This window comes from Rattus norvegicus, chromosome 4 (genome assembly GCF_036323735.1).
Source record: "Rattus norvegicus strain BN/NHsdMcwi chromosome 4, GRCr8, whole genome shotgun sequence".
NCBI lineage: Eukaryota > Metazoa > Chordata > Mammalia > Rodentia > Muridae > Rattus > Rattus norvegicus.
In genome coordinates, this window is record NC_086022.1 from 53,896,604 (window position 1) to 53,910,760 (window position 14,157).

The 14,157-nt window shown below is 40.3% G+C and overlaps 1 protein-coding gene across 4 annotated transcripts in view; it reads right to left on the minus strand.

Annotated features, from left to right (window-relative positions):
• Window positions 1-732: 732 nt before the first annotated feature.
• Iqub (IQ motif and ubiquitin domain containing) overlaps window positions 733-14,157 on the minus strand; it is a 64,944-nt gene continuing 51,519 nt past the window's right edge. For 3 of the 4 annotated variants that reach the window (NM_001034130.1, XM_039107272.2, XM_039107274.2), the window contains 5 exons: window positions 12,716-12,886; window positions 9,354-9,530; window positions 5,793-6,041; window positions 4,909-5,094; window positions 733-1,530 (listed from right to left, as the gene is read on the minus strand). In NM_001034130.1, the coding sequence (NP_001029302.1) occupies window positions 1,345-1,530; window positions 4,909-5,094; window positions 5,793-6,041; window positions 9,354-9,530; window positions 12,716-12,886 (969 nt within the window). In that variant the 3' untranslated portion in view covers window positions 733-1,344. Of the gene's footprint in view, window positions 1,531-4,908; window positions 5,095-5,792; window positions 6,042-9,353; window positions 9,531-12,715; window positions 12,887-14,157 lie in introns of those variants that run through there. The other variant, XM_063285735.1, reaches the window with a different exon arrangement.

Sequence of the window (14,157 nt, forward strand, 5' to 3'; positions counted from 1 at the left end):
TGAGCCTTTGAAACAATAAGCCAGCCCCCAATAGATGTTGTCTTTTACAAAAGTTGCCTTGGTCATGGAGTCTTTTTCCAGCAATGAGGCCCAAACTAAGACAGCCATGTAAGGAAAAATTGTAGATATGTTAGGTACGTGTTGCTCAAATATTAAACATTTATAGAGTAAATATTTATAATGAATGTATTAATCACTAGACTTGAAAGAACACCATCTACATAGAATTGGACTAAAATGTGTTTCTTTATAGTTCTATTGACACGAGGTGTGCTAGTTTGAATTATATCGTCACCTTCTGTTGTTTTTCTTTCCCAGTGCTTTCTATTTAGCTCTCCATGTCTGTTGAACCATTAACTCTGCTTCCCTTCCCTCTAGAGCCATGTAAACTCTGAATCTTTTCCTCTGGTCCCAAATGGAGAAGGTAGTAGGTGCAAAGGAGGGGTGTGAGACTGAGGATTTCTTTTCTAGTCCATGAGGTCAAATTTTGCAGGCTGGTTGCTAGTCCTCTCGGTGACCTACTTATCTCCTTTCCATTCTCTCTGGGTTCCCTGGCTTCTCCATCAGATTTTGTATATCTGAAACGTGGCCCTGGATTCCTTCTGTTTCCCTACATCACATATGTCTTGGAGCAGGGCCTTTCTGGAAATAAGCTCTTCTCGAATCATGCTATTTTGGGTGTGCCACCTTTGGATATGTCATCGTCGCCACATATTTCAGACAGATATGGAGTCAGAGTTATTGCTTACTTTATTGAGAAGCAGTGGACAGTTGATTTATCAAGTTTATGCTTCTTACAGAATCTCAACACTTCCCCGGAGGAAGCATGTAACGTGACATTTCCACTGTTTGCCTTGTTTCATGGCGTGCGATGCAGATTTATGCTTATCTGTTACAGTTTCTTTTCTTGTATTATGCAGTTAACAGGTAAAAGTAGACAATAAAAGTAAAATATTCAACTACTTATCTCAAAATACAGGCTTACGTATAGAGTGATTATACTCATAAAATATATGTTAAATAAGTAAATTACTTTCACAGAAGATTAAGCCAAGGTTTTGTTTCACTGATGTATTTTGACTATAGAGCACTTTTCCTCAAATGAAAATGGATAAAAATAAAAGTGTTCTCTTTAACTATTAATCTTAGTATCAAATTTATAGACTCCAAACCACCTAACACGGGTTCTTGTATACGGATGTTTTCTCTTCATATAACAAAATATTGTGAGTAAAATATATAATAGAAATAAAAATTCATAGGTGGTTTTCCTTGTTCATGACCTTTGTATTATTCTCTTCGTAGAGAACAAAAATGCTCATCATCAAATCAACATTCCTGACTCTAATTAGGTACAATCCCATGGGGTACTATGATTTTAGGAGGATTCTCTGTGGAGTATTTACTTCTGATAGCTTCTATTTCATCATCCTTAAGTATAAGTGAAGCCAGCACTGGGACCTGTGAAAAATAGTTTTTAGCCAAGATATGTTTGTGCTTGATCTTGTGAATAAAAAGGCGTCCATATCCCTGCAAATAAAAGAAAATGAAGTTGAAAATCCATACATACATATTTTGCCAGATGAAACATGACCATGTCTCAGCATCTTTATTCAACCTAGGATACTTTTCTTCTCACTTTGTCTCTTATCTTTCAGAGCTTAGGTTCTGTGATGCTTCAATTTCAAGTCTACCAGGACTCAGTGTTTCTATGTTTTCCCTGTCTCTATCTGTCTGACTCTGTCTCTCTGTCTCTGTCTCTGTCTCTGTCTCTGTCTCTCTCTCTCTCTCTGTATCTTTCTGTGTGTCTGTCGCTGTCTGTCTCTGTCTCTCTCTCTCTCTCTCTGTCTCTCTCTCTGTCTGTCTCCCCCTGTCTCTCTCATTCCAAACTACTGTTGTTATTAGTTCTTTCTTTATTCTTTCTCTCCTCCATTTGTATTTACAGTAATTGCCTGGTATGGGGTAGGATGTACCCAGGTTTCTGTTTTATTCCAGTGGCATGAAACAAGCAACAATTTTATACATGCCTATACAGACATGCATACATACATACATACATACATACATACATACATACATACATTTGGGCAAAGCTTACAGGAAAGCATGTTAAGACAATTTCTCAAAAAGACTCATGTATCTCATGCTTCAAGGAGGATTGAGAGACCCATGGAGTCTCTGAAGGGTGATGAGTCAGTCTGCAGAGCCCTGCAACAGCCCCAAAACAACTAAGGGCAGAGGTGGTGGTGGCGGCAAGTTTTATGGGGAGATGTTTTTTAATAGTGGGCTCACAGAATTGGAAGACGGCAGAACAGAGCTGCATGCGGTAGAGAATGCTGAATCTGTATCTGTCTCCACTGCATCCCTGCAAGCACAAAGCACCAGCGAGCCTTGGGGCTATCGGCACCAACAGGGAGCTGTGTAGTGGCCTTGAACTCCAATGGGAAAGGTCAGGGAAACATTACATCCCTCAGCCTGCGAGCACAAAAGTCAAGCCCAGCCAGCCTTGGGGCATCAGACATCAAGGGTGGGGAGGTATACAGCAGCTGGGAATTTGCATAAAACCTGCCCCTGGACACCTTGAGTAACAAGCAGTAGTGTTACCCTGACTCTGGGCAACAGTGAGGTATCTGAGATGAGTCTTGGCAATGGTTCAGGGTTCAGTATTATATATAATATTATATACATACATATATATAGCTGACAAAGGCCGACAGGGTGGTGTGCTGCAGCCTGGAGCTCGCACACACTTCCTACCATCACCACCACCTTCCCCATCCCCGACACACTGTCGGTCTGTACAACTGCCCTGGTTCTGAGCATTCCAAATTCTCTTGTTGTTGCTGTTGTGTTTGTCTCTTTGCTCTTTTGTTGCTTCTAGGGGCGGGGGGGGGGGGGGGGGCTGATGTGTCTGTGTTTTGAGAGAATTCTGGAAATGCTTTGATTTGCTGCAAAGACTTGAACTATTCAGAACGGAATGGTCAGTAAGGCACAAACCGGAGACCCTGGAGAGCAGCAAAGGTTTGGAGTCAGGACGAGAGCCTCTACTCCACTTGCAGAAATGAAAAGCGACTGGTGTCCTGAGACGGGAAATGCACGTGAATGAAGCATTTAATCTGAGAGTGCAGTGATTTGATTAGGTACACAAAGGAGTTGTGCGGATTAATTGAAGAAGAACCGGAATATCAGCCTTGGGAATGAACTTCAATTTCATTGTGGGTCCTCGATGAAATGATATTGCTTAGTATTGGCTGTGCTTCCAGCGATTAAATATTTATGCAGTGGCTTAGTTTACTAAATATAACGTTTAGCACAGTTTCAATTTCTTTCTGCGCTTTCTTTCAGTCCCTAGAGAGAACGTTTTCATAGCCTGGCTTCTTGGAACTCAAAATTTATTGGGAAAGGCTAAAACTGTATCCAGTTTCCTCCCTTTATATCACTCCCTCACCTTCCTTAATAAACAAGCAGCAGCAGCATCTTGGGACAGCACTGTTCAAAATGGCTGCGGTTGGTCCACTGCTTTTGTCTCCTTTAGAGGCATCTTAGATGGAATTAAGGGTTCTGCAATATAATAAATTGGGAGAAAAGCAGGGCCGGCTCTTGGAGACCTGCACGTGCTGTACATGGAGCGCTTCAGGAATAATTCAGGGCCCCCTCAATTTTATTCATCAGAATGCTTTACAGATAGCATCTTATGAGTTACTGAAATGAAGTCGTAGTCACGGTTTGCGGTGCTGTCATCTCTCCTAGTTAGGTGGAAGCAAATGGAAGAGTGGAATCCCATGTGTGTGACTCCCCAAGTTATGAATAGAATTTGACAACTGAGTATGTTTTAGGCAGACTCCTGCCAATAAACCAAAGGACAGTGTCTGGGTTCCACAATGTTTATATATTGATAATAAGCAATTTTCAGGATGCAGGTACTTATTTTTGACTTTATGTTTTTAAATTAATATGCAAAAGAATAAATGCCACGACCACGTCTTCACACAGACACGTTATGCACTTTATCAGTGCTCACCCGTCTCGTCTCTGCTTCTCTTACCACTGTGGGCTCCTCCACTCCCTGCAAGGAGCTCCTCGTCATCTTTTATGTGAATTTTATTTTCAAATTTTAGACTTCGTAAGTAGAAGGAAAACATGTGCTATTCATCTTTTCAAGTCTGACTTATTTAACATTATATTCTGAATAAAACTCTAATGCACACAAGCCACATAAACATTTGTATATCCATTCATCAGTTGATTGGACCTAAGTTAATTCTATACCTTATCTGTGGTGAATAGTCACACACACACACACACACACACACACACACACACACACACGTGTTTACGGGTCTCTCTGAGGTGTTCAGACTTAGATCTCATCAGACATAAGCTCAGAAGTGCCATAGCTGTATGATATGATAGTTGTATCACTTGTATTCCAAGGAACCTCTACTGATTTCTGTAGTGGATGCACCCCCACTACACACACACACACACACACACACACACACACACACACATACACATCCTTGTCAACAAATACTTAAACAAGCTCCTGGTCTTCAGCAGGCGCTATTATAGGTACAAAAGGGATAGAAATACGTGAGTGAGACAAAGTCCTTCCCAGAACTCGATGTGCAGTGGATGTGCTTGAACTTGTAAGGTAAGAGCGAAATGATGCTAGAGGTTTATATAGTCAAATCCCTCATCTTTACCCAATATACTTTGGCTTCCTGTTAATTTTCATATCTTCAATACACACCGTCTACATCTTTTGCTGTTGTCACTCTGTATAACGCCATATAACTGTCTGTAGGTTCAACAGAAGCAGTTTGGCAGTGGTATGCTAAAGGGCACGCCAAATGCCCTGCTGCAACCTGATTGGCTAAACTAAAATCCCCACGTCCGGCGTCTTACCTTCTCGATGCTCTCTAGCTTGAGATGAGCTGTGCCTTCATCCTTGGTGAGCAGAATGCAGTTCCAGGGCGACCACTCCACGTGTTTGTTCCACCTGACCATGACCAGGTCATTGAGGTCATCCCAGGCGCTGAGGGCCGACTGCGATGCCCAGATGTTCTCTGTCAAGTACTTAATATCCTGAAGCTATAGGCCAAAAGGAGTTCAAACAGTCATTTTGTTTCCTTCTGAGTCAGTAGTTTAAATATCATCATGTTAATTGGGGAAATAATTAAATCTTGATGAGTACATTTTTTGAAGGGGAACAGCATCTGAAAGACTTTAGGGTTTTTTTTTGGGGGGGGGAAGGGGGTGCCACAGCACAAACTTTGTCATCTTTCAACATCGCCCACATGAAATCTGCTATCAGACATCTCAGACATATTATTCCCTGACTGGGAATGCCAGTCTCTTATAGCCCGCATGTTTTTCTCATCTTTGCTGTCATTCTTTTTAAACACCTGTCTTCTTTTCTAAGGTGTGCTTTCTGATTTACCGGTGAATTTTCAGAGTGTAATATAGAATGTAAACACCAAGAACACATCTCTGCACGAAGCTCAGAAATGCAATAGCTGTCCGCTTTAGGGACTCCTAATATGGTTCCCACAGCCCATAGGACCTCTCTGATAAATTTCAAGTGCGTGGTCTGTGCGGTGACTATAGAGGCCAGAAGAGGGCGCCAGATTCCCCGCAGACGGGAGTTAGAAAGATTTGTCAACTGCCACGTGGGTGGTGGGAATGGAACCTGCCTGGGTCTTTGGATAAACAGCCAGCGCTCTTAACCACTGAGCCATCTCTCTAGCCCCCAGCTCTATTTCATAATTAGCACCTTTTACAGCTCATACCTGCATTAGATAAGCAATGTGGGAGTTATCCTCATAATTGGCTTCTGAGAAGTAGAGCCGCTGAAGTAAACACTTGTATTTCAAAAATGATTCCCGCCTCTGAGTCTCATTCTCCAGGTTTATGCAGTGCCGGCAGCGGTACACACGATGCGAGGTGGGTGAGACGGAAAACTCGACAGAAGGCAAATACATTTGGCAACTGTGGCAGAAGTAAATCTTATCATAAAACTTCAGTGGGTCTTGAGGGACCTAATAGAAAGAAAAAAGATGAAAAATCCAAGACACGTGCTAAGCAGAAGCATGAGGACTGCTTAAAATTAATTCTGAAGTCGTTCACTCTAAAAAGTCTTATTTTTCTTTTAAACATCTATTGTGTGTGAGAGACTTAAATTCCAAGCAAGATTGGTTTTCCCAGCCAAAATATTAAAAATCTATGCTACACACCAACCGCTAGACAGATGTTGGGAGAGTCTTTAGAAAATCAAATCACTGACTCTTAGCACATTTTTTAAAATATATTTTTCTCATCTACTACTGGGAACAAGTAATGGCTGTCTGCCCTCGGTGATCTCATTCAGTATTATATTGAAAGATGTTTCCTGTGTGATAAGAAAGGAAAATAAATCAATTCAAGTGGGAGAGGCAGAGGGTAACGTTTATCTCGCTGTGGTTGACCTGAGAGCTTCGCGGAGGCCGTCTGGCTGTCTTTTCCCCTGTGATGTTTCCAGTGAGAAATCTGCTTCCGTCCTTATTTTTGTCCCACTGTGTACAAGCTGCTCTTTCTCCCTGGCCAGAGGTTTGGCTTGGTGCCCTTTGTTCCCTGTACATCATGCTTCACTGACTTCTCCTGACTCTCCTGAAGGGGTTTAGTTTGTTCATCAAATTCAGAAAAACGATGGTCATTATTTTAACAGAGTGTTTCCTTTATCCTTCACTCAAATTCGAGCCTCTAACATATGCTAAGGTAATTGAACTTTTCCCACGGCTCGGTGGTGTTCACGTGGCTTTTCATTTGTCTCCACATGTGCCAGTGTGAACAGTTTCCATCGTGGTCTTCTGGTTCAGTGATTTCTGTTTTCTTCATCAGTGTCACCAATCTGCACTTAATTTAATCAACTGTGGTTTTCCAGCTCAAGTGTTTTCTTCTTCAGAAGTTTTATGACATATCTTGAATGTCTTCACTTAATTTCTGAACCTATAAAAACTTATGAACTGACAGAATGTCGTTTTCAGCTAATTCTAACATTTGTCATTTGAGTAATGATTTAAGTAACGTTTTACTTATCACATTTTATGTATCTCATCTGGTTTTGGATGGTAGGCATTACGAAGTTTACCTTAATTGTGGATATTTTTATTCCCATTAATAGCCTTATACATTTTTCTGAGGATTGGTTAAATTACTTATAGCGGTTTGATTAGTTAATGTCTTGGTTTTAAGTTTGTATTTTTTTTTAAATCAAGAGTAAAGCAGCTCCTCATTTGGGGCTAATCACTTCCCAATATTGAGTCCGTCCACTCCGTGTGCCTGCCAGTTACTCCATGAACTGGAGTGTTCCGTTCTGCCTTGGGATCAGACAACACGTCACTAGCTTTGTGTTAAGTGTTGAATGCTGTTACCATTTATCCTTTAAGGAGCGACTCTCGTCACCTGTTGTCCTCACATTCAGACACGGGGGGGGGGGGGAGAACTCAGATGAATATGTAAGAGGGACTCTGTTGTCCTGTGAACTTCTATCCTGTGCAATCCACTCATTTTCAGTCCTGTGCCCTTCAAGCTTCTGTCACATGGGTGTGAGGGACATAGACAGCCTCGTTCTCTCAATCCAGCCTAAGGACCCCGCAGCCTCCTCTTCACCCTCGTGCTCTAGCACGGCGCAGGCTCTCCTTCATCAAACGTGACCAGCACAGGCTTATTTCACTTATTTCCCTTCTTCCAGGAGCCACAATCTTCCAGCTAATGTCTTGAAAAACCTTGTTTAACTTTCTTTAAACTTTAGCTTGGAGGTAGGCAACTCCAAGCTAGCCCATGGTGGCCAGAAATTTCAAAAAGTGATGTTATATATGACCAAGGAGTCATGACAGTTCGGTGAAGAATTATCTTTTTAAAAAAAGTTACGAAAATGGTTGATGAGGTTAAACTTTGACTTGACTAATCCTTGTAGCTTAAGAAGAAAAAAAAAAAAAACTCAAAATAAGTTAAGGCCCCAGTTGTAAATCGGAATGGGGAAAAAAAAAAAAACCTATTGTAAGAAAACAGAAAACAAGCGTTGTTCCTCTAAGTGAAAAGAATCAGGTTCCTGCATCTCCAGACTGTCTCTCCGGCTTCTGGACTGTAGCAGCCTGTGACGCAGCAGAGCATGGGCAAACCTCAAATGTAATGAGTAGGAGGAAGCCCGTCTTAGAAGACTGCATGTGATTCCACGAGAGAATTATTCCATTTGCAAGGCATTCTGGGACAAATAGAGCCATCAAAATAAAATACATGTCTGCTAAGAGTTGACAGCAGGGCTGTCTGTGAGGGCTAAATTTTCTTGGGACTGTATGTATTGCTAGTTACGTGACTTTATGTATTATTAAAACTGACCTGGAAGAGGTGAACTTTTTATCAAAGAAATTTCTGAAACAGTAATATAACGTGATATAATGATATAGAGTACAAATCCTCATTTCATTGCTGCAAATTTATAAACCAACTTAGACAGGAGAAGAATTGAAGTGATACAATAGGAAACTTTTCTCCCAGTCTTCTGGACAGCATAATCATGTTTAATTAATTAAAGAAGAATATGAACAGTAAGTGCTTTTTATTTTTCTAGATTTTGTCTATATTACAAGGTTTTTTGTTTCACTAACATTCTAAAGATAGCTTCCTAGATGATAATTCTAAAAATAATCTTACCACTATAACTCTTTAGCGGAACTTCCCAATTTACTAAAAGTGTCTTACATAGCTTTGTAAGAAAACAATGAGGTATGCACGTGCTCCAGACAGAGACCTAATCATACTGGTATGAGAGGGCATAATGTAACTCAAATTCAAGCCCCATTTGTAGTTCTTCAGGCTGTCTTTATGGTTCCAGTCACTGATACCATAAGTCACTTACCATAAGTTGGGTAAGTCCTACAGACTGACAGACATGGCACGTAGGGGGAATTGGAGAAATGGAAAGGCATACTTTCTCTGAGACCTCATGAGAGAGGATGAAGAGTTTGATTTTTGAAAATGAGTGAGAGTTGGCAAGATCAAATTAAGCATAGTATTCCAGGTGGGGGCAACTGTTTGTCCAAGGGCTGGGGGTGTGAGAGACCACAGCACCTCCAACACTACGCCACAACCGGACAGTCAGTTCAGCCCTTAGAAAAGAATTGAGGCAGAAAATTCACATGCCAAAGAGGTTAAAAGGAGAGCTTAGTTTGTCTACAGAATGAGAAGCCTGGAGAGCTCAGCAAAAAGTCTTGCTTAGATTTTCAATAAAGTGCAGGGACAAACTTAGACTATCTTTCAACTAATGATTTAACATCTTAGGATCTTCAAAGTCAGTACAGTATGGAGAGTACCTTAAGGTGTTTTGCGACTTCTGGGTTAAACAGAGGAGTTTTGATATAGTGAATAAAGAGTGTTGTGATTCTTTTCCTGAGTCCTTCGAGATTATGAGATTTAACTCCTCTCATCATAAGGTCAACTTCTCTGTCAATCAATTCTAGGATTTCTTGGGTCAGTTTACACTCATGTTCCTAAAAAAGAAAAAGTTCTCAGTATAATTATTTTAAATCACTATTTTTAAAACTACCACCCAAACAAACTGGAATCCACATTTCAAAACACTTTAAAAGGTGATGGGAGTAAAAATTGCCACAACCAGTTAGAGGCCAAATTAGTATTAAATAGTTAGTTTGATAATAGGCAACATATAACCAACCCAGCGACTCCTGAGAAAAGTATCTGCAGAACTATTGTTCACAGTAGCCAAAAGTTAGAAACAACTAGAGTAAATTGTTAGCAAATTCGATAGATAGGTAGATAGATAGATATAGAGATAGAGATATAAAGGCTGATCAATTAATGGACCTTATGGAAATGAGTAAGCTATAGGATAGCTGTAAATCTTAGTGTTTAAATCTTATAAAGTAAGTAAGCAAAATGAAGAAGGTATGAACTGGTACACGCAGGATAATTTCACAATCGGTCAAAACTGAAAATGCTGAGCCAAGTTATTTATAGGCTTGTACAGAGGAGTGAAAATCATTAAGAGAAACCAAGGAAAAGACAGAAAAGACACTGGTGAAAATAGCTGTCCCTTGGTGATTACTTCAAGGAGACAAAAGGAAGTCGAAAAGGAGGAAGAAAGGTGGCAAAGGGGTGCAAAACACATATAGTTTACAGTGATGAGTTGTGCTGTTCAACACTGCTAAACTATGTATTTTGCACACGTCTGTCATACCCTCCAATACTTTTTTAGTAAAGTACTAAAACTGGATGGTTTGAACAATTAAACATAACGTGAGAGCTCGGGGCTTACGATGGTATTGTTAAGCAGTAAAACAGACTTATGTCCACTCCACTCTTTGGGGGGAACCTGGATGGAACACAGTTTGTGTGGGAAAGACACCGGGTGAGGGGACTGACTGTAAGGCAATGCTCTTTCTTACTTTCTCATACTTGGTATTAATAATAAGTTGAAGAGTTGAAATCAGTGGTGCCTCACCCTGGAAAGCATTTTAGAAGGGCCTTGGAGAAAACAGATTTTTCATTAATCCTGCTTTCATGCCTAAATATCTAGTTTAGCTCTCTGAAATGGTGCCTTACTTATATAGTCACATACTCATGATCTCTGTGTAGGGGTGTGTGTGTGTGTGTGTGTGTGTGTGTGTGTGTGTGTGTGTGTTCCTCTCTCTGAACCTCTAAGTTATCCTAATGTATACTCAGGTTTAAAATCCATTGGTCTTTATTACTACATATTTGAGTAGACACATATACATAAGTAGCTTATATAAGGTTGTAACAAGTGAACAGAGTCAGAATTTGAATTACATTTATACCTTTATCTTTCTTCAAAATACTGCTAAATAAATTTACATACAGATAGCTTAAGTTAAACAAATTCAAATTCATGCATTGTGTTTGGAGTTCATGCCTTGCCTGTTTAGCCAACAAGGTCCTAATTGTCAAGTAGGAGTATTTCTACTGTATTCCTACATTCATTCTCTCTCTCTCTCTCTCTCTCTCTCTCTCTCTCTCTCTCCCTCCCTCTCCTCTCCTCTCCTCTCCTCTCCTCTCCTCTCCTCCTCCTCCTCCTCCTCCTCCTCCTCCTCCTCCTCCTCCTCCTCTTCTTCTTCTCTCTCTCTCTCTCTCTCTCTCTCTCTCTCTCTCTCTCTCTCTCTCCCTCCCTCCCTCCCTCCCTCCCCCCCTCCCTCCCTCCCTCTCTCTCTGAACTTGGTGACCCTTATTTCTTACCTCTGTACCTTGGCTTCCCTTTTGCTATCTAAGGAGGTTTCCACCACCACCTTTTACAAAGGTAATCCAGAACAAAGGCAGCATGTCCTCTGCTCTCTGGGCAGAAAAACACAAACCTGTGAGCCAATTCCCTAACTCTGTAATGTGTCTTAAAACCTTTGTGTATCTGGGTTCTGATTCTTCTCAATCCAAGGTGAGGAGACATTAAAATGTATAAAAGAAGAAACACAGGGGAATCTGCTGCGGCCGCGATGCCGGAAAGTACAGCAGAGTCTGTACTTTGTTCATTAACCTCACTACTATAATTTTATTCCCGAGAATCGGAAGGGGGGAGGCATTTGTGCAAATTGTAGGAACTGATTGCAAAGCAGTAAGTAGATGTCAGGTCAGAGCAGCAGCAACCTGGGTTCTGTAGCGGTATTGGAAGCTCTCACTCGCCCCCTCATGGTGAGTCATGGGAAGACAGCTCTCAACTCGATCACTTTGGAGCTCTGCTTCTGAAGACTTGTTTAGTTGGCCAGGGCAAACTCAAATCCTTAGTTCAGTGAAACAAGTGATCAGTCCTACCCCTTGCGCTGACACTGGGCAAATCCTCAAGGCGGGTCCAACTTCAAGATTCTGGTGAAACTATCGCGACTGCTACGGTTCTAAGAGTCCGAAATTAACCCTGGAGTTTTTTTCTCTTCCTAGCAAGGACAATTGTCTTATCTGCTTTCTATACCTGAGCATGCCTCTGGAAACTTCTGAACCGAAACTAATGTGGAAGTCAATTTCAGACTACATGGCATCATCCACTATCTTAATTTTCATTTAAAAGTAGAAAATTAATAGTGTGAGGGGAAAAAACAAGCATACATCAATGTGGCTTTACAACCTCCAAAAAGCAGGAGAGCAGGATGGCTCAGTGGGTAAGAGCATTTGCAATGAAAGCATGCGATATGGCTTCCACCTACCCAACTCAGAGGAAGGAAGCACACACACACACACACACACACACACACACACACACACACACACACACACACGAACAATAACAATAGGTTAAATTTTTAATGACTAAAATTAGTTTTCATTGAAAACTGTGTGAAATGTAGACAATAATTGCTGGGTATTTTTAATTCTCAAGGCACGTTGTGTTACATGGCCATATAAAGATGAATTTGTATTTTGAACATACTATGTTTACATTTTATTATATTATCATAAAGTATTTATGAAATTGTTTGCAAAATGTACCCATGACTTTGCACATGATTGTCATCAACATAGCACAGATTTTGAGGGCTTTTAGGTAACCATTCATTTATTGCATATCTATCCCCACACTTAACACAAAAGAAGTTAGCTGTTTATACAATTTAACGTATGCAAGCATTTATTAATAGTTGTATATTTGCTTAATGAAAAGAAGCTTGCTGAGTGTGTTATCCAGCTAATCTTTACACCGATGGTGAAGTTGACATACCTTCACAGTGTGCTTCAGTGTCAGGAGTATATCCAGCCTCTCATCTTGAGAGAGGTTTTTCAGCAGGATACACTTGTAGATGCTTTGCAGCTCTCTGGCTCTTATTGTGAACTGTGTGTCCATTTCAACGGTTTGTCCATCAGGTCTTCTCCAGGTATTTGAAGCTGAACACTTGAAAATAATATTATTGTTGCAATTATGATTAACTAAAGACGGAAAGCAGCCATTTTGTCCCATCTACTAGAAATCAATCCTCAGTCATAAGTGAAAAGATCACTAAGGTTTAAGAAAGATAATCAAATGAAAGCAGTGTTGGGAGCAAAACTCATAGTACTAAGTGCTTTCATGAAGAAATGGGAGATATCTTACACTAGCAACTTAAGAGCACACCCAGAGCTTTAGAACAAAAAGAAGGAAACACACCCAAGAGGAGTAGAAGGCAAGAAATAATCAAACTTGGGGCTGAAATCAACCAATTAGAAGCAAAGAGAACAAAGAATCAACAAAACCAACAGCTACTTCTTTGAGAAATCAGTAAGATAAACCCTTAGCCAGACTAACTAAAGGGCACAGAGACTGTATCCAAATTAACAAAATCAGAAATGAAAAGAGAGACATAACAGAAACAGGAAGTTAAAAAATCATCAGATCTTACTACAAAAGCCTATACTCAACAAAACTGGAAAAATCTAGATGAAATGGATGGTTTTTAAACTATCTAAACAAGCCCAGAACCCCTAAGGAAATAGGAGTCAGTAAAAGTTTCCCAACCAAAATCCACCCCGAGCCAAATGGCTTTAGTACAGAATTCTACCAGACCTTCAAAGAAGAGATAACACCAACACTCCTCAAACTATTCCACAAAATAGGAACAGAAGGAACACTCTCAAATTCATTCTATGAAGCCACAGTTACTCTGACACATAAACCACACAAAGAACCAACAAACAAAGAGAACCTAAGACCAATTTCGCTTATGAATATCAATGCGAAAATACTCAATAAAATTCTCACAAACCAAGTTCAGGAACACATTAAAATGAGCATTCACCATGATCAAATAGGCTTCCTCCCAAGGATGCTTCAATACACAGAAATCCATCAATATAACCACTATATAAATAAACTGAAAGAAAACAAAATCACACAATCATCTCATTAGATGCTGAAAAGGCCTTTGATAAAATACAATACCCCTTCGTGATAAAAGTCTTGGAAAGATCAGGAATTCAAGACCCATAACTAAATATAATAAAAGTAATATGCAACAAACCAACAGCCAACAAATAATTAAATGGAGAGATACCTGAAGCAATCCCACTAAAATCAGGGACTAGACAAGGCTGCCCACTCTCTCCCTACCTATGCAATATAGTGCTCAAAGTTCTAGCCAGAGAAATTGGACAACAAAAGGGGGTCAAAGGAATACAAATTGGAAAAGA